The sequence below is a fragment of the Dreissena polymorpha genome, chromosome 12, assembly GCF_020536995.1.
Source record: "Dreissena polymorpha isolate Duluth1 chromosome 12, UMN_Dpol_1.0, whole genome shotgun sequence".
NCBI classification, from domain to species: Eukaryota; Metazoa; Mollusca; class Bivalvia; order Myida; family Dreissenidae; genus Dreissena; species Dreissena polymorpha.
Window position 1 is genome coordinate 62,386,729 of NC_068366.1, and position 21,533 is coordinate 62,408,261.

General features: G+C 36.1%; 3 protein-coding genes across 9 annotated transcripts in view; 1 reads left to right on the top strand and 2 right to left on the bottom strand.

Annotated features, from left to right (window-relative positions):
• The window catches only part of LOC127853282 (acetyl-CoA acetyltransferase, mitochondrial-like), a 37,118-nt gene extending 37,034 nt beyond the window's left edge, over positions 1–84 (bottom strand). The window contains exon 1 of the mRNA XM_052387662.1: positions 34–84. The gene's annotated coding sequence lies outside the window, so the exon portion shown is untranslated. The remainder of the gene's footprint in view (positions 1–33) is intronic.
• Positions 1–21,533, bottom strand: part of LOC127853276 (cholinesterase 2-like) — a 310,270-nt gene that overhangs the window by 216,513 nt on the left and 72,224 nt on the right. The gene's annotated exons all lie outside the window — the stretch shown is intronic.
• Positions 80–18,048, top strand: LOC127853274 (coiled-coil domain-containing protein 174-like). 2 transcript variants are annotated; one of them, XM_052387643.1, is made up of 12 exons: positions 80–235; positions 2,712–2,822; positions 6,043–6,143; positions 8,288–8,349; positions 9,547–9,715; positions 10,362–10,460; positions 12,449–12,499; positions 13,371–13,516; positions 14,095–14,189; positions 15,497–15,617; positions 16,076–16,213; positions 16,689–18,048. In XM_052387643.1, exons 1-12 carry the CDS (start codon positions 101–103, stop codon positions 17,636–17,638), a joined length of 2,178 nt encoding a protein of 725 aa, XP_052243603.1. In that variant the 5' UTR covers positions 80–100; the 3' UTR covers positions 17,639–18,048. The 2 variants fall into 2 exon arrangements, with proteins under 2 accessions (XP_052243603.1, XP_052243604.1); XM_052387644.1 differs by lacking the exon at positions 12,449–12,499.

Genomic DNA, 21,533 nt, shown 5'->3' on the forward strand with positions numbered 1-21,533 from the left:
CCGTATTCTATTAAACAAACACGATCATCGTACCGGTTCGTGGACGAAATTATACTCTGGATCAGCAGACGATTTATTGTAAGGATCACGGAGAGAGTCAATGTTTTGTAATATTCGCAAGAAAGAAGTTTCTTTAAACACGAAAACATTAAAAATTGTTACTAATGTAACAAACCTGAACAAACTTACCATGCACAAAGGAGGAGAAAGAAAACCGGACCTGAATGCCGCCTCGGTATGTGATGTTTATTTCGTTGCATGTTCGGAAATTGACTAATAACGAACGGTAGTGTTACCGGACAGTAGAATTTCGGACGATGAATTAACGTAGATCGCGAAATGATTATCGCAATCATGTCGATTGATCTTAAACACATGAAGTATGCGATGTAACCTACCGCCGCCCAAGAATGCTTGGTCTATCTGTTCAACTGGTGGGGATGGGGAGGCTTTATAATGTTCTAAGGTTTATTCTATCGTCTGATTACTGTGTTTTAGCGGTTGAGGAAACAAGTGAATGACTTTCTGAATTTATGCAAACAATGCCTCAATAAACAATTTACTTTAAAAAATTCATTTATTTCCCATTATATTCATGCAAAAATTATTTATTAACAGCATGTTTAACCAGGCAAAGCCGATAGTTCCATTCACACATTACATCCACTATGCACGTTGTTTACCTGGTATCGAAACCTCACATCCGAAAAGCAAGAGTACTCGATTTCAATATGCATTTGGCCAACAAAACTTTGAAGTTCGATTCATTGAACATAGTTATACAAACTGAAACAGTAATTTAACTTTTTCATAAGTTCTTTTTACAATTTAAGTTTTAAAAAGTTTCTGTTTTAGTGGTAAATCTTTTGAGCAACATGGACATGTGAAAGTGCTCAATGTAAAGAAGTGAAAAGTAAAGAATTGCAAAATCTCAATCGTTGCAATAAGTTAAAATGTGTTTGTGTTCATATATGCTACTGTGAAAAGATTTGATGAAATAAGCATCCAATTAGGACGGGGTATACACACTGAACATGTGTATATTGTCATGTCACCTATTTGTGATGTGTGTGCACAAATTGTTCCTTGCAACATTTTCTGAGAATCGGAAAAAGTAAAAGAATTTTCTTTAAAATAAATCAAATACATGAAAGTGTTGTGTTTACACTAGCGCAGTCTACTAGCTATGATCTTTGCAATTTATGTGGAAGTTGAATGAAGAGGACCGAAAAAATTGAATGGAATAGGCATGCATTTGGATTATTTCAGTTGAAGTAAGATTTTAAAATGCAATTAAACGTGTTTTTTCCTCATTTTAGTTGTGTCTGTATTTATTTTCAAGGGAAGTAATGTAAGTGAAACAAAATACTCTATTTCATGTAAACAAAGTGATCAAAATTAGTCTACTCTCCATATAAGGGTATCATACAATCTAATCAAACCCTGTGATCTTTAGTGCTCTCTGGATTTTGTCTATAAACTATTTTTTTTGACCTTCTTGTCAAATCTGCCAGGAAACACCTCTCCCTTCCAGTATACAACACTTCTTTTGTAAGTAAAAACTCCAAATCGATGGAAAACATCATTTGTCAACAAAATGATAGATTATGTGCATATTGAGAATTAAAATTAGAAACTGCTTGAAAATAACTGTGACTTTTATTTCAAGCATGCTTTCCCGTCACCCGACAAGATGCTCGAATCCGAAGAGTACACATTCGACCTAGAAGTCAAACTGCGCAAATTCCGGCAATATGTACTCCAATAATCTACCAGCAAAGACGCTGAAGTTATACCAACACACAGATGTGCAGCACAACCACAAGAAAAGCAGTCCAGAAACGAAAATTCATCGAACAGCTTAAAACTGCCTAATATTCTCCCGCGACCCGTTAACAACGTTGTCCCCTCCTCGGGAGCTTATCAAAACAGGAAGCAGCCCGACTACACCGTGCACTATTGCCGGAATTTGCGCAGTTTGACTTCTAGGTTGAATGTGTACTCTTCGGATTCCAGCATCTCGTCCGGTGTACATTTGGCGTCGGTAAGCGAAAGAATCTTCTCGTTTAGACTCTGAAGACTGCATACTTTGTTCTGTAGAGCTTCGACAGAAGTCTCGTATTGTAACAAAAACTAACATGTCATCTTCTTCTTTTGCTTCTGCCATTTTTTCAATAAATCGCTCAATGATTTTCTTTAAACCAAGATCCTGGCTCAGTTGCTTTTCTAGATCGTTGTTTTTCGTCATGGTTTTCGTCACGGCACCAAAATATGTTGGCGGAATACGCGTTGTGATAGAAAATAATATAAGGAGCGAAATCCAGGTTAAACCTTACTTGCAATGCATAATATCAACAAAATATAACGAGCATGACGTCACGACGGGAAAGCGTGCGTGAACGTCAGGTAACAAATGGCGCGTTATATGCCAACATTACGAAATCCCAACAGACGCACATGTCAAATGACTTTTTCTGGTGTGTTTTTACTGTGTAAAATATGAAAGTACTGCAGTGTCTTTTTTTGCAAATTTATGTCATTGATACTCTAAGTCTACAATTGCAAAGGGTAAAAATGTCCTCTCTTAGTCCAAAGGGACCCAGCCCCACTCCCAAAATGGTGAAAAAACACTGTTAACAAATTCAGCAAACTATGAATGTTGCATGATTGTTATTCTGCTTATTTTATTTCACTGAATGCTGTATTTTCAGTTGTTGGATTTAAAAGCTGAGCTGTTTAGAAAACAAGAAGAATTTAAACAGCAGAAACTTCAAAATCTAGAAACAGGTGCAATCAAAGGAAAACACACAGTCTCAAATAAGGTAATATTTTGTGAATGCTGCCAACATTCACATTTTATTTGTTTGATTCCTTATGAAAACAGTGCTTAAGCTCTTTTCTTGTTCGAATCTTCGTTGAGGGTAAGATCTCATCCAGATAAATTGCCAAGTACTAGAACTGTTACTCATTACTACAGCCCATCCAAAAGACGTAAGACCTCAGACATTTGCAATAAAAAAGGCTGAGGTACAGTATTATTTCCGAAACTGCAGGTCCTTGTGTCCATTATAAGTATCGTGATGCTATGAGTTTAATTTTTATGCCCCCCTTCGAAGAAGAGGGGGTATATTGCTTTGCTCATGTCGGTCTGTTAGTCGGTCGGTCGGTCTGTCCACCAGGTGGTTGTCAGACGATAACTCAAGAACGCTTGGGCCTAGGATCATGAAACTTCATAGGTACATTGATCATGACTCGCAGATGACCCCTATTGATTTTGAGGTCACTAGGTCAAAGGTCAAGGTCACGGTGACTCGAAATAGTAAAATGGTTTTTGAATGATAACTCAAGAATGCATACGCGGCCAACAGGGCACACTCTGAACAATATTACTGAAGCAACTGGTCTGTAATCCTAAATCTATAATTATCAGTCCAATGAAACATCATCCTTTTAGTAAAATACAGTGGATCAGTAAAAATATTATCAGAATATGAGATTTTTTGTATATTTTGTATATTAAATATTGTGTTAATGTTTAATTTTGTTGACTACTATAAATATAAGCAGGACAGGGGAGGTAATACACTATTATATCTTTCTTATATACAGGGGAAACAAATGCAATAAGTTTAAATTTATTGTTACAGCATTTGCCTCCCTTGTAATATATTTAAATTTTACCAAATGTAAGGCTAACTGCATTTTTGTCATGCATACTATTACTACTACTACTACTACTACTGCTGCCACCACTACTACTACTACTACTACTACTACTACTACTACTACTACTACTACTACTACTACTACTACTACTACTACTACTACTACTACTACTACTACTACTACTTCTACTACTACTACTACTACTACTACTACTACTACTACTACTACAACTACACCACCACCACCACCACCACCACCACCACCACCACCGCCGCCGCCACCACCACCACCACCACCACCACCACCACCACCACCACCACCACCACCACCACCAAAAACGTATTTACACAATGGCTGCTACTACAACTTATAGCCCATATGGGGGGCATGCATGTTTTACAAACAGCCCTTGTTCGTAAAACTTCAATGTTAAGTGAATAATTTTGAGTCAAGTGTGAGGTTAAGAGCTCCTTAAAAGAGATTTATATCCTCAATTCTTTGCATAGATCTTTCCAAGGCAGCGACCCCAGTTTTGTTAGTTTTTGTGTGTGTGTATTTGTTGTGTACTTGTGTGTCTTCTCCACTACATTTGTTTGTGTTTTGTGCTGTAGCTTAGCTTTTTTTCCCCATAAAATATTCATTTTAAATGTCAATGCATTAACACCTCTAAATTCAGACTTTTGTGCAGATAAATTTATACCAGCAGTAAATATATTATCATATATAACATTCCGTCGATTCTTACTTGAGTTTGGATGGTGGTATTATTTTTTTTATTATAAGGCATAATGAGTGTTATGATCAATGAAGAATGTAGAAAGATGAAAGTGCATGAATTGGTAGCTTACTTTCAGACCTAGCTTGGATTTGCACAAATATTTTAATTAATTTCTGAGAGTTGAAAGCCTGGAAAGCATTGCCATATGTCTTGTTTCTAAGCTTAAACTGCTCCTTTTCCAATCATGTAAAGGTAAAATCATCAATTGGGAGTTATGGAGATAGGTATGGAAAATATGGAAAAAGACATAGTTGTTGGGGTTGGGATTATGACCAAATAACGGCTGTAAAATCATCAAAAGAAAAATGAGTGTAAGCTCATGCCCTTCATAATAATACCAATATAATTATTAACCGTGGACTAACTTCAAATTATAATCGCTTGACAGTTTTTTAGCTCACCTGTCACGAAGTGACATGGTGAGCTAATGTGACCGTGTGATGTCTGGCGTCTGTTGTGTGTGCGTGCGTGTGTGCGTGCGTGCGTGCGTCCGTCAACAATTTGTTTGTGTAGACAGTAGAGGTCACAGTTTTCATCCAATCTTTATGAAATTTGGTCAGAATGTTTATCTTGATGAAATCTTGGTTGGGATTGTATTTGGGTCATCTGAGGTCAAAAACTAGGTCGGTAGGTCAAATGATAGAAAAATCTTCAACAATTTGTTTGTGTAGACAGTAGAGGTCACAGTTTTTATCCAATCTTTATGAAATTTGGTCAGAATGTTTATCTTGGTGAAATCTGGGTTGGGATTGTATTTGGGTCATCTGGGGTCAAAAACTAGGTCACTAGGTCAAAAACTAGGTCACTAGGTGAAATAATAGAAAAACCTTGTATAGACAATAGAGGTCGCAGTTTTCATCCAATCTTTATGAAATTTGGTCAAAATGTTTATCTTGATGAAATCTGGGTTGGGATTGTATTTGGGTCATCTTGGGTCAAAAACTAGGTCACTAGGTCAAATCATAGAAAAACCTTGTGTAGACAATAGAAGTCACAGTTTTAATTCAATCTTCATGAAATTTGGTCAGAATGTTTGTCTTGATGAAATCTGGGTTGGGATTGTATTTGGGTAACCTTGGGTCAAAAACTAGGTCAATAAGTCAAATATTAGAAAAACCTTGTGTAGACATTAGAGGTCACAGTTTTCATCCAATCTTTATGAAATTTGGTCAGAATGTTTATCTTGATGAAAACTGGGTTGGGATTGTATAAATTTGGTTAGTCAGGTGAGCGATTCAGGGCCATCATGGCCCTCTTGTTTAATTTAGTATTTAGTCAACAATCTAAACATTTTTTTCTGCTTGCCTGATGCTTTATTGCCCAGGTTCCTAGAAGTGCAGAGGCATTTCTATACTGTGATAAACATGAGGCGTATTTTACAATGCTGGAATTCAATTTTCTTTGTCCACTAAGCTAGATCTACAAAGTTAATAAACATATTTCATTTATTGTATCAGTATTGTTATTAATAATTGTCATAATTGTTCTTGCTTCTTAGTTTCTGGTATTTTTTTTTAACCGTTAACTGGTATAAAATGTATTTTGAATTTTCTAGGAAAATGTTATCACAAAATCAGTCATTATTTCATTTTTCACAGAAACCGAGCCTGTTTAGCAAGAAAAATGTTGGAGTATCCGAGAGGGCAGAGAAAGACTTTGAAGCTAAACAAGAGGAGGAAGATGTCTTTCTTAGATCAAAGTAAGTTTACAAACAGAGCTTAAAGTAGTGTTTTTGCCAAGTTCCAAATCAGAAATAGCAGAGCTGAACTTTGTTATAAAAAGTAGTGGTGAAATGTTCCTAAGTGTAGCTCATCTTATCATGCCCCTCTTTATATTGTTTTGCTGGCTGTCTGTTGGTAGACCAGTCTGAATGTCGGTAGACCTGTCGTTAGACCAGTCTGAATGTTGGTAAACCAGTTCGTTTCCAATCAATAACTCGTCAACAAATTGACCAATTTGCTTGATACTTCACACGTGCATTTGCGTTGGACAGTAGATGGCCCCTATTGAAATTGGGGTCACTAAGTCAAAGGTCGAGGTCACTTACACACTAAGTGTGAAAATTGTTTCCAATCAATAACTCGTCAATGAATTGACCAATTGGCTTGATAAATTGTACTTAACATGTGCATTAGCCTTGGACAGTAGATAACCCCTATTGAAATTGGGTTCACTATGTCAAAGGTCAAGGTCACTATCACACTAAGTGTGAAAATAGTTTCTGTTCATAAACTGTCAACAAATTGACCAATTGGCTTGAAAATCCACATGTGCATTGGCACTGGGCTGTAGATGACCCCTATTGAAATTGGGGTCATTAGGTCAAAGGTGAAGGTATCTTTCAAGTGTGAAAATCGTTTCCTATCAATAACTTTTCAACCAATTGCCCGAATGGCTTGATACTTCACATGTGCATTGGCCCTGGACATTAGATGACCCCTATAAAAATTGGGTTAACTAGGTCAAAGGTCAAGGTCACTGATACGCAATAAGAGTACAATGGTTTCCGATCAATAACTCTTTAACTGATTCACCAATTGGCTTGATTCTTCGTATGTGGATTGGCCTTGGACAGTAGATGACAGTAGATGACCCCTATTGAAATTGGGGTCACTAGGTTAAAGGTCAAGGTCACTGTTACACACTAGAGTGAAATCGTTTCCCATCAATGACTCGTCAAATGATTCAGCGATTGGCTTGATACTTCACATGTGTATTGACCTTGGACAGTAGATGACCACTTTTGAAATTGGGGTCAGTAGGTTAATGGTCAAGGTAACTGTTGCACACAAAGTGTTAAATTATTTCCAATCAATAACTCGTCAACTGGTTCACAGATTGGCTTGATACTTCTCATGTACATTGGCGTTGGACAGTAGATGACCCCTATACAAATTGGGATTACTAGGTCAAAGGTCATGGTCACTGGCACAATAAGTGGGAAACACGTTTTTGATCAATAACTTGTCAACGAATTGACAGATTGGCTTGATATTTCCCATGCACATAAGCCTTGGACAGTAGATGACCCCTATCAAAATTGGGGTCACTAGATCAAAGGGCAAGGTCACTGTCATGATAAGTGTGGGAATTGTTTCCTATCAATAACTCATCAATGTATTGACCGATTGGCTTGAAACTTCACATGCTCATTGGCCTTGGAAGTAGATGACCCCTATTGAAATTGGGGTCACAAGTTCAAAGCCCTGTTTGGAGGGGCATATGTCTTCGACCACGGAACACTTTATCTTAAATAATTCGATTAATAGTAATAATTTTTATTGATAATGTGTCAGCCAAGCTATACATTTAAGAACTTTGTTCATACTGATCACATTTAATAAGTAGCATTTTGTGTTAACATACATGTAAAATAAGCCAGTACCGTGGACAATCTTGCCTAAGGCTTGTGCGTAAAGTATCCTCCCTGATAAGTCTGCTTAGGCTAAAAATGGACAACTATTTTGGCCTAGAGAGCAGTTTTGTTTAAAAGAGACTTCCTTGAAATGAAAAATTCTATAACAGCAGAAAGTGTCCATAAAATTCAACTGTAGAGGCAAATCAAGGTCAACACTTTACACACATGCTGCTTGCATGAAGTCCAGTTTTTCCTGGAGACCTTCAAATATGAACTAGCATACAGTTAGTTTAACACTGATTGCTTTCTTTTAAATGTAAGTCAATTTACAACCAAGTAATTACACAAACTTATAGGTATTTCATACATTAAAGTGACATGTTGTATTCACTGATTGCAAGTCAGTAATCAGTATTTCAAATAGGAAAAAATAGATGAATATTTGAATTTTCTGCCTATATCTGAATGGCATATATTTATTTTAGGAAAAGCCTTGAGAGCAAAGCAAAATTGTATGAGAAGATTTCTAGTGGAGTGGAACTACCAGGTATTTAAACAAGGGATTCCCCAGGAAATCATGAATGAGCCATATCATGTGACAATAGGTCTTATGTCATATGCGGCCAGGCTGTGCATCCAGGCATCTATCCTGTTAGCTAATGGGACCATGGAAACTTGCATGACTTTATAGCAGACAGCATAGCTTCTTACCAGACTGCGCATTAATTGATTATTTATTATTTATTTAATTATGTAATCCTCACTAATCCTTTTGCCATATTTAATGACATATTTTATATTGAGAGCGAAGTATAAGTTGGTAGTTATACATTTGATGGTTAGATATTTTTATTAACAATTTCAGAAATGTCACTGCATATTACATGTATATAATCTACAGATATTAGCCTGTCTCAAAACTTTTTCTAAACAAATTTGGAGCAATGCTGTTATTATTTTGTTTTTAATTTGATAGATTTGATACAATTATTATTTGTAAGTCCATTTAATATATAGCTACTGATATTTTTCAACAATCACATGTTTTCTTTATTTTACAGTGATTGTTTTCAGTCAGAATTGTTTATTTGTATTAAATGTTCATGTATTACAATTGTCCTTGGCATTGTGACTTGCTATATCTGTATCTATGTATTGTTATGTACCATATTAGTTTAAAAGATAACTTACTAACATGTTTGATTCTGATGTTGATGGCACATAGTTTTGCTTTCCAATCTTTAAGAAACGTGGTCAGAATGTTTATCTTAACAATATCTTTGCCATGTTTAAATCTGGGAAATGTGAATCCAAAAATAGGTCACAAGGTCAAAGGTCAAATATTTAGAAAAACCTTGTTACCTCTTTATATGCCACATTGATGACTCAATCTTGATGAAACTTAGTCAAAGTGTATATTTTTGCATAATTAGGCTAGGGATGGATTTAGGTCACATGTGTTCACAATCTATGTCACCAGGTAAAATCTTAGTAATACCTTTTTCACAATCTAGAGGCCACATCATGACTCAATCATGATTCAATATTTTCAGGAAATTTATCTTGAGTATGTATAGGCTTATTTTTAATGTGGGTCAATGTTTGTCTGAAACCCAAATAACTAGGTCAAGTCTTCCTTAAAAGGTGTACTTTAAACTCTGGCCAGCGCTTTTGGGCCATAAGTGCCCTCTTGTAATTCCTATTTAATACTTATAAGAGTTGTGCAAAGACCTATTTATGTCAGATGAGGATGGCAGTGGTCTGTTCCTGGTGGACTTCCAGAAAAAAGTGCTGGATGATGAGGCACAGAGGCGCGAGAAGGAGCGTGTGGAGCGAGAAAGGCTAGAGGAAGAAGAAGAGCGCAGACTTCAGGAGATCCCTGTGCCTGCACCGCAGAATGAGGATGAAGAATGGTGTGTAGTCCAGCTCGATTATTCCTTTTACTTTTAATGTATGAGCCATTGAGCCACGCTCTGAAAAACGTTTTTTCCCTGATAAGCATGTAAAGTCTGCTTCTATGGTATATTTTTTGTATTTTAAAGAAGAATCTTCTTAGCGAAAATCAAGTTTGGGCGGAAAGTGCCATCCCTGATTAGCCTTATCAAACTTCACAGGCTATATGGGATGACACTTTATGCACATGTATTAAACCTTGTTTTCCCAGAGCAAGGCTCATTTTGTTGCCAATCTAATATAGATGTGAAGTAGTAAATTCAATACAAGAATGCAACAATTTAGAGACGTATTAGTAACTTGGGAACAGATTTAAGATGGAAGGTTTAAATTATCAAGTCTCTCTCTCTGGTTTTGTTAAGAATTTGTGAACTTCTTTGTCCTATTGTTTTGGAATTATTTTAGATTTTTTTGCTTACAATGTTAGACCACATGATGTTTATACAGTATCTCTAATTCCCTTGGCAGGGTAGACTACATTATGTTTATACAATATCTCTAATTCCCTTGGCAGGGTAGACTCCATTATGTTTATACAATATCTCTAATTCCCTTGGCAGGGTAGACTACATTATGTTTATAGAATATCTCTAATTCCCTTGGCAGGGTGGACTATGTGGATGCTTATGGCAGGACTCGGAGATGCCTGAAGCAAGACCTTCCAACTGTTAAGGAGAGGGACACACTTTTGCAGGGCAGACAAAGGTAGGCCTAATCATTAAATTTTAAGAAAAGGAAAGTGTTCATATATGTTTATTTCAACTTATCAAGTGTAAACTGGATAAACACATCTCTGTTCAGATTATTTTATTTTTCCAGAAAAAAAGCTGACTTTTTGCATTTTTTAAGTTCTCTAGGTTATTTACAGTTCTTAATATTTTTATAGATTAAAATACACTGCGTTTGTTTTTTTAGCTCCGCTGTAAACAGCGCGCTCATGGTGAGCTTTTGTGATCATCTTTTGGTCCGTCATTTGTCTTCCACTGTTTGTTGTGGATTATCAACATTTAACAATCTAGAGATCTCATTTATTGCCCAATTATGAACATTTGTCAAATAATTTTTTGTCAAAATTCGAAACTGGGTCCCATGGGATCAAAATCTAAATCACTATTTCAAATTAAATAAAAAGCTTTTTAACACTCCAGTATTTCCCAATATTCATAAAACATGCTAAAAACATTTATTCTAGTGATATCTCAGTTAAGTTTGACAATGGTGCTGGTCCATTGTAAAACATGGCCATCCGGGGGTGGGGGTAGGGGTGGCAAATTTTCCTTATTGAGTCAAACCTTGTTAACACTCTAGAAGTCACATTTTTCACCCAGTTATCATGAAATTAGCAAAGATCATTGGCGCTCTAGAGATAACTTTGATGAGTTTGATAATTGTTCCATTCCACTGAAGAAAATTGCTGCCAGTTAGGGAAGCAGTTTTATTAGTCCCCTACCGGTTTCACCAGAGGGGACTTATGGTTTGCACTCCGTCTGTCAGTCAGTCTGTCTGTCTGTCTGTCTGTCTGTCACACATTTCTGGATCCTGCGATTACTTTAAAAGTTCTTATTATTTTTTCATGAAACTTGGAACATGGATATATGGACATTATGCACGTCATTTCATTTCATTCCTACGTCAAAATTTATGGTTGCTATGGCAACAAATAGACTAGAAATACTGCTGAAATGGTGGTTTTCTGGATCCTGCGATAACTTTTAAAGTTCTTAATATTTTTGCATGAAACTTGAAACATGGATAGATGGCAAAATGGACATTATGCACGTCATTTAATTTTGTTCATATGTCAAAAATTCTGGTTTCTATGGCAACAAATATATATATATATAAAATCTGAAAATGGTGGAATTTCTGACAATGGTGGAGCCGGTAGGGGACTTAAATTACTTGACAATAGTCTTGTTAAGTAGTTATTTTGAAACCTTGTGAACACTTTAGAAGTCACATTTTTGGCCTGAGCATCATGAAACTTTCTCATTCAGAAAATTAGTTGTAATGATATCTTGTCCCAGTTCAAAACTGGTTGCAGTCTGTTGAAAAAGTGTTTCCTTATATGGCGATTATGAAATCTTGTGAATTTTTACATGTGATGATTACATTTTAGGCCCAATCATCATGAAACTTGCTCAGAACATTTGTGCTACATGTATTGATATTTCAGTCAGATCAGAAAATGGTTCTGGTCCATTTAAAAGAATGGCTGCCAGTGAGAGCTGGGCAATGTTTCATATATTGCTGTAATGAATTTTTGTGAACTCTCTCGAATTCACTTTTTTGCCCAATCTTCATGAAACTTGAAAACAGTTTAGGCCAATTGAATAAAATGCCAAGAGATGGCATTTATCATTTAATATTATGTCTGTAGTACAATTCTTGTTCATTGCTTTTTACTCAGATTACTTTAGCTCTTTTAGGTCTCAGGTATTTTGTTAAACATTCTTAAGTTTTGTTGTGTAAATGAACCCATATTTTTATTTGGTTGTTTGTGCTGTGAGAGAAAAAATGCTTATCAGCTACTTATATACGACCAAGAATTTATAAAATTGATTATAATGTACTTGTTTGAGACACTGTTCTTACCAAATTTCTGTTATTTCTAAAATAAAAGAGACCAAAATGAAGGATAGTTTGAAAACAATGAAGGTTCTATCATAAATGTAATTGTTATTATTTTTTAGGGATAAGGAAGAGAAAGTGAAGCAGGGAATGAATGATTTTCAAAGGCTAAGGTATGGTCAACTTTGGTGAATCAAAAAGACCTGCAATTAAGCAGTATTATGCCCCCTTTTTGTTTTTACTAATTCAGGTTAATGTTGGCATGCAACAACTCCTTGTCTACCAAAGATATTGAAATAAAACTAAATAACAGACAAGTCAAGGTTTGTGTGAAGTTGAAATTCAGGTTAAAGTTACAAGACATTGAGACCTAGCAAAGATGTAGCATTTGGGGCCAGTTGGGTCAAGGTAAAGGTCTCTGATGCACAAAATAGATACACAGTTTGTGCTCAGTACCATCATTTGATAGGGTAATATTGTGCTGAAAGTTTATGTTTATGTAGGCTACATGGTCGCCTAGCTACTTATTGCATTTGTGTTCAGTGGGGTCAAGGTCGCTGTTATTAAAAATAGAAAGCCAGTCTCAACTCAATAACTTAAGTTCGGATGTGTTTTTTTCTGTAATTTTTGTGTTGGAACCTTACAGGTAGACCTATGTTTGGATTATTGCATTTAGGGCAAGTGGGATCAAGATGACTGTGACTAAACATAGAACAAACAGTTTCTACTCAATAATTTAGTTATGAGGTAGTAATTGTGCCTTAATTTAGTTTTAAGGGAGCTTATATGCAGATCTTGAGTGAGATTGTAATTGGAGCCAGTGCCGTCTTTGTCATTTTTTCAATACAATTCAATAGAAAATATTGTTTCTCATCAATAACTTCGGTAAAGATGGAGTTCTTGTAATGTATGAAGCTCATATGCAAACCTTGCTTTGCTAAGTAAATGAAAGGCAACCCAATTTATTGGTAAAAAATTGAAATTCTAGCTTCTGGACTAATATAATAATTCAATAATTTATCCAAATGCATTTCTCTATTTCAGGGACAGGGACACGTTATCAACACCACATCTGCTGTCTGACGACATGGCGGGAGAACTGGAGCGTCAACGCTGGGAACAAGCAGAGCTGACTCAAATGGAACAGGAGAAGCAGGGACCGATCCACTACGCTGACGTCAGACATAATGGCAGGCCATCTTGTTTGCTTACTTCTGATTTCAGTCTTAAGAGTGACATATGAATCAGAAAATCACACATTATTTTTATTCTGTACTTTGGTTTTTGTTTGCGATGTTTTTTTCCCATAAATAACTACAGCTTACTTGACATCTATCCAGTGTGATCAAGAGCTACTTTGAGTGATAATGAGACAATGAAACCTTGCCTTACTTTCATAGTGGACAGCATAGCTCCAGACCAGACTGTGCGATTGTGCAGGCTGGGCTGGATCTACACTGGATGCATATGGCATAAGACCCATTTTCCCATGATGCGTGTCACAAATGACATATTTACATTGGCACTAAAACGCCAAGGGTTTTATCTTATCTAGCACCGTCCAGGCTCCCTTTGCTCAAAATTTTAATTAGTAAAAGTGACCATTTTTTGTGTGAATTCATAAATTTTTTGATGATTTATCCTATTTTATTAGTCAACACCAAGTGTACGTTGATGTCTTAAAAAATCTGTTCTTGGATTTGGCCAATGGCAGCGTAAGCTCTGTATCTATGAGTGTATTATGACATGTATTCATCCATCCTTGTAGAGGTGCGAACACACGGTGTGGGTTTCTATCAGTTCAATGCAGAGGAGCAAGTCAGACAGGCACAAATGGAGCAGCTGCAGAATCTCAGAGAACAGGTTTGAAAATAATTAATAACTGTATAGGAAAACGGGGCTTAATGCATGTGCGTAGAGTGTTGTCTCAGATTAGCCTGTGCAGTCTGCAAAGGCTAAACTGGGAGAACACTCTCTGTCTAAACCAGATTTTTTGCTAAGCTGAGACTTCCTTCAAACAAATAATGTCATTAAAGCGAAAAGTGTCGTCCCAGGTTAACCTGTGCAGACATATTTTGCACACGCTTTAAGCCCTGTTTTCCTATAATGAGACTCATATGTAATGTTCAGTATATAATTTCAACATACAGTTTAATGCAACACACTTTCTTAAAATAGTTAAATGAACCAGATTGTAAATCGAGTAATTGTTGCATGTTAAACAGTGGGAATTTTTTTTTAACATTATATGAAGATAATTTCTTCAGTAAGTTTTGCCTTTTGTCAAGTTGATTGAAAAGCCACTTGCAATATTTTGTGAGTACAAATGTCTGTAAATTCCTAGCCCTGCTAAATAAATGATTAGTTAATTATGTTCCTTGTTAATTTAATTAAAGTGTATCCTTAATTATAAACATGTCAATTATAATGTATATCAAATTAACAAAAGAAGCAGATTTCAATTACAATATGACAACTTTAATGGGCATTATTTTTAATCTAAATGCCTAATTATGCCCCCCGGATCGAATGATGGGAGGTTTATTGGTTTTGGCCTGTCTGTCTGTCATTCTGTTCCAAAACTTTAACCTTGGTCATAACTTTTGCAATATTGAAGATAGCAACTTTGGCATGCATGTGTATCTCATGGAGCTGCACATTTTGAGTGGTGAAAGGTCATTAAGGTCAAGGTCATCCTTCGAGGTCAAAGTTCAAATATATGGTTTAAAAGTGGTGCAGTAAGGGGCATTGTGTTTCACAAACAGAGCTCTTGTTTGTAACCTGCTGTGAAAACAAGTCTTAATGTTTGTATTGACCACATCTAGGCCAAGTAAAAGACATGTCCATTAGGTCAAATCAGCACTTGAACTCAGGGTTTGTATAAACTAAACAATGAATAGACTTCAGTCTAAGATTAAGGAATATTCTTTGAACTGGAATATTCAAGATTTGCTTAAATTTTGAGTCAAACTTGGTTATAAACACCTCACCTTAATGTAAAGCAGCATTTTGTTCGGTATCGATATATATTCAAACGCTTGTCATATTTTCTTGGTTCTAGTCTATTTTTAATTATTAAGTCTAAGAATAGGTAGGTGAATATGGGCCTTGTTTGCAATTAAGATCCATCCTTGCACTCAAATCAAGATGTTGCAATAATGATCTTGTAGACGAAATCCGAGCGCAGCAAGAGTGATAGAGTGAAGGAGAAGCGAAAGGCAGCCCTGGCAGCAAGACTGGCCAAGGTGAAGCAGAGGAAGAGGGAAAAACTAGGACTGCCAGAGGAGGAAGGTATGTGTTGTTTCCTTGGCCTCTGAGTCTTGGACTTGTCTTGAAAACTGATTTATTTGGTTCACTGTGTGTGCTTGTTAGTGCATATTTGTGTGCCAGCATTTCTTTTATTGCTTATTTGTAAACAAGGGCATTGTGTAGATCTTTAATTGAGTAAAATATATCCAACTCAACTTTTTGAGCGTGTAATACATTTTATTGGATCTGGAAAATAAAAAAAATGCAATACAATCTGTACTGTTAAATTAAAAAAGGTATGAGTTGTGGCTGACTGATTGTCACTTTTTCTGCATCAACATGTTTAAAGCTTAATGCATTTATGCATTCAATATCAACATGCATATATTTAAAATTAATACCAGTGGAATTACATGTTACATGTAGAAAACATGTTTACTTTTCTATTAGTTGTTTTACAAGGCAGATGTCTCAATAATGATTTATATATTTTTTACAAGAACTAGTTGAAGAGGATGAGGAGGGAGAGATTGGCCCCCTTGTTTCAGAGGAAGTGAAGGAGCCACAGCTTCTCACCCGTGATGACAGCTGGAGAACTAACACCCCTTCCACCAGAGAGTGGGATCGGGGAAAACAAGGTCAGTGCAGCTTTTCCATCCCTGTCTTATTTGTAGATTATATATTCAACAATGAGAGACAGCTGTATTCCCAACCCCGTGTCTTTGAATACTGCTTACTGTCAAAATCATAAATGTTTGTGGGACAATCATTTTTGTTAATTTTGTAGGTTGACAATCCACAAATTTAACACAAACACTTCAGAAAAAGACAGACAATCCTTGTATTTACGTGTCTGCCAAAAAGTCTCTCTTTTTTAAACACGGAAAGTCATGCCGAGGAATATAAATGATTTTACAGTATTTTGTAAAAGAAAAATAGTTAAGCATCATTTCCATCCATGTATCATTAGACAACATTATAGAAATGAAAAACTTCAGATCTGTTACTTGCCGCACTGCAATTATACTGCTATTCCAAACATTGTCTTTGAATGAAGGCTAGATTTTTTATTAATATTATAAAAAAACATTATATTGTTGTTTTTTCCTGCAGTGTCAATGGAGCAATCGGAGAGAGCATGGCTGGAAAAACAGAGGGCTGAGAGGGAGAACGAATTTGCCCCACCATCATTCTACTATGGTAACCACGGAAACCAGACTGGCGGGCGGTCTCTGGCTGATATTGAGGGAAAGAATCAAATCAATACTGAAAGCCCTTCACTGAAAGACACAATGATATCGACTGACAGTGGTGATAATGACCAAGATAAAGGTCATGTGGAGAAAATGGTTGGTGAACAGCTTAATATTTTGAGGACTTCAATGGAAAACAAGGAGTCAAAAAATAATCAGGAGATAAGTAATGAGCAACAACAACAACTTGAGCTTGAGAAGGCAGAATATAAAATGTACAAGAATATTTCTAATTCCAGTCAGGTGGTTGTAGCCCCAATTGCAACCATGGGTCTGTATGATGAGGCCACTCATACAACTTCAGTCACATCTGCCCCAGGCATCCTTCCCATGTTCACCGATCCACCCCCAGGCAATATGTATGCACCACTGCCAATTAATGTACATGTACCACCTCCAGTCAATATTTATGCACCACCACATGTCAATACCAGCTTTCAACCACAAGGATATACCACAATGCCATCTAATTACTTTCCCACTGGCGCTCCCAACTTCTCATTCCCACCACCACCATTAGCTTTCCCCTCAGGTTCATCAGATTCCCAAGCATTTTCCCTGACTCAAGGGCCTTTCGCCACATTTTCGGCTGCATCCCAAAGTTCTAATAATTTTCCTCAACCTATTACCAATTTTCCAAATTTTAATGTCCCCCCTCCACCAATATTCGGCCCTGAAAGTTCTGACACTAATGCAGCGTCGTATCCCTATGTTCCTTCTACAGGCAATACCACAACTGAACAGGCCCCAGTGAAGAAAGTTGTGCCAAAGATGAGTATTGTTGACACACGGTTTATGGGAAATGACTAGTGTATAGGGAAGCAGAGAATGTTTAGCTTATTTATTTTAACACATTGTCAATGGCAATAGCAGAATACAAACATCTTAAGTGAAAGAATATAATGTGAATCGAAGTTGTTAAGCTTGCATTGTCATGGAAAACTGTATTTTGTAACTAAAATTCTCATCACAAACAATACAACACTAAATAAAATCCATGTCTTTTTTTGGCCCATGACAAATATTTCACAAAATTCCAACTGCACTGTATTGATACCTAACCTTTAAAGGTATGTACGTTGTAGTTTATAATACACGTCTTTGTTCATGCATCGGTTATTTAATGTCTATTTGTTTAATTGTTGCATTGCCTTGACAAAATTTATATTGAATAAATGCACATCTTTTGTTTATGTGAATAAAAATTATTATTTGTTGAACAGCCTGTAATAATTGCATTATATATATATATTATATATATATAAATGTACATTCCATCTGAATAGGAAAGTAGTATGCATTTATGATAATATAAACGCAAGACCAGCCAGTTTTGCTTGCAACTTTTGAAGAGGGCAAAACTTCATATCCGTGGATCGAAGGTTTGAATCCTGGTTCGGCCACATAACTTGTATGGGAATTAATCATGAAATCCTCCCTACAGCTGTTCACCCATACCTCTGACTTTAGTAGGACAGTTGTCAGTTCTTTGCATTATTTTGCGCATTCAATCCTGGTAAACCAGCGCACACTGGAAGAGTAAGAAGTTAACATGATCGCTGTGGCATGACTGAAAAACATGTATTATTGAATACGGCGAAACAATCCACATCAACAAATTTGATCGTGCCGTGTCTTTTTCGTATATGTTTGTGTTCTATTTTATGTAAAATATACATCGACATGGCCGTTCCTTAAGGATGGTTACTAAACAAGATTTTTAACATCAAGCAAAATTACTAACAATTTTAATACTTCATTTTTAAATATAATCCGTAGCCGCCATTTTTATCTGAAAGATTTCCAGACTTGCTCATCGAGTACGGCAAACATTTGTGGTTAGATAATGAAACGATTTCCATCTTATCGTGTCGCTATACAATTTCGGTAATGTTTTGTTTTCTGATATTGAAAGCAAAACTGTGTTTATCGATAGTCAATTATGTCTTCCCCTCACGATTTAGTGACCGATTACAGACGCTGAAATTCTGAGAGATGGATTTTAACGCGTAATTGTAACTTGGACACAATTTGTGTCTATATGTTGTTTGAACATGCAGAGAGAGGTCCGAAATTCCTTACACTGAACAGTGTTACATCCTTAACGCCGTGCACATACACAGTGATGTAGCCAAAGTTTGGAGGATTTCTCTCGAATCGGCCTATGAAATATTCGAATGTATTCATTCGTGTCTGCTGGTGTTGTTTAAAGGTCATTTAAAGTCTTATTGTACATTTTGAATTTGTATATAGTGTCAACAAAGTTTTGTAAAGGGAATTTCCATCATGAAATTATATTCTTAGTGTGGAAGGTATTCCATATTCAAACACTGGTCATTTCATATGATGGTGAATGCAAATTTTATTTTATATTATCTGGTTCTCATTATACCATTTTCATCATGTTTTCTTTGCTTTCAGAACGTTTAAAAGAGGACATGCTGTTATTATTTCGTCTAAGTTATCTCTACAACATAAATAGGTTTATAAACAGTGCACACCCATCTCGACCTGTGCTCTAAGACACACTCTTTATAAATTTGAATGGGTTGTGTTTATTTCAAACTTAAGATAAAAAGCTATAACCTAATTTTGAAAAATGCGTTGCGTCTATGATTATGCAATAGCGAACAACTTCAGTGCCGTCAGCGCTATGATAATCTGAATGCTCGTAAGGTGAGCTGCATTCTGTTCGTTAAACGGACAGTTTTTTTTGTTTTTCTTTATCAGTTTTATCAAATATTAATCAATTAAATGACATTTAATAAAATGCTGAACTTTGAAGATATTCGAAACCGTTCTTTATTCATTTTTTCACATTTGAACTTCGATGTCGGTAATGGCTCGAATTTCAACCTAGCTCGACATTCGCGATTCATATTTATGCCCCCTTCGAAGAAGAGGTGGTATATTGTTTTGCCAATGTCGGTCGGTCCGTCGGTCCGTCCACCAGATGGTTTCCGGATGATAACTCAAAAACGCATAGGCCTAGGATCATGAGACTTCATAGGTACATTTACCATGACTGGAAGATGACCCCTATTGATTTTCAGGTCACTGGGTCAAAGGTCAAGGTCACAGTGACTCGAAATAGTAAAATGGTTTCCGGATGATAACTCAAGAATGCTTAGGCCTAGGTTCATGAAACTTCATAGGTACATTGATCATGACTGGCATATGACCCCTATTTATTTTCAGGTCAAAGGTCAAGGTCACAGTGACTCTAAACAGTAAAATGGTTTCCTGATGATAACTCGATAATTATTTGGCCTAGGATCATGAAACTTCATAGGTACATTGAACATGACTGGCAGATGACCCCTATTGATTTTCAGGTCACTAGGTCGAAGGTCAAGGTCACAGTGACAAAAAACGTATTCACACAATGACTGCCACTACAACTGAAAGCCCATACGGAGGGCATGCATGTTTTACAAACAGCCCTTGTTGAATTTCGATTTTCGATGCTATTTCCAACTTCACACACTTTCATTGAAGCACGGACTCTAGATTACAATATACATTCCGTGATTGAAGAGACTATCGATACAACTTCACACACTAGGAATCGAACAAAATAAATCGATACTCACCAAATTAACGGAATCTTCAATAAGAAGTATTACATGTGTGCAATATGATTTTTTTTTAAGATAACACCACACACACCACATTTGGGTGTTCTTCTAACATTTACATGTATTGCTTCTATTGTTTGGGAAAGGGTAAGGTACATATACAACGTTTTTTATGTGTTGTGAAATATTTCAAATCAGGGAAGATGAAAAAACACACAACTCATTTAACTTATAAACAACTTAATTTAGTGTTTAATGGAAACTTGCTTTTCTATTTTGTAATTCAGCATCAATATTTCTCCTCTCCCAATGCCATTCGTGTTTAAAACAGACCCTGTAACTTCGTGAAATTTGCTTTCCCAACAACAACACCCTGATAGAAATATCAACAAATGTAAACGGCTCCGAAAGTTTTATTAGAGGCAATTCTCGTATCTCGACGGCACATCAAATGTGGTACCCATTAATCGGCGGGATATGTGTGGGAAGATTGCAAACGTATTTTCCCAGGGCTTGGATATGTAAATCAAGATATGAATTTCGGTTAGGTATTTGCAGAAATATTCGAGGGACCTTTCGAAAGTCCAGAATAAGTTTGACATAAAAAAAGCAAATGAAAGAGACTGAAACATACGTTCATAACAAATATTTGATAAAAAATAACAGTTTTTAATCTTTTTTTCATGCAGTTTTTATTACACAAATCGAGAATATAATTTTTTTAAACCCCAGATATTCGGCGTATATCCTGACTTCGAAATATAGTTAGAAAAAAACGTTTTTAAATAATTAAATTGAATACAAGGTTTATTTTTTGATGTTTTTTTACTTGTTATTCTCATATTTACCACATGAAATGATTGTTAATTAGTGCACGTATATTCAAACCAGACAATAGTGTTCGTAGGTAATAAATAAATAAATAACTGAGATCGTATCATGTGTCCCCATATGGCTTATAATGAGTTTATTTCTTCAGCATCGAAATATATGGTACATTTATACTTTGTTAACACGCAGTTTTCTTTCGAAACATTCAAATCCCACTTTCAAAGCCACGTCATGCGAACATGCTTGTTATGGCGTTTCGACAAGCGAAGCTCAAGCCCAGTCTAAGCAATTGCGCA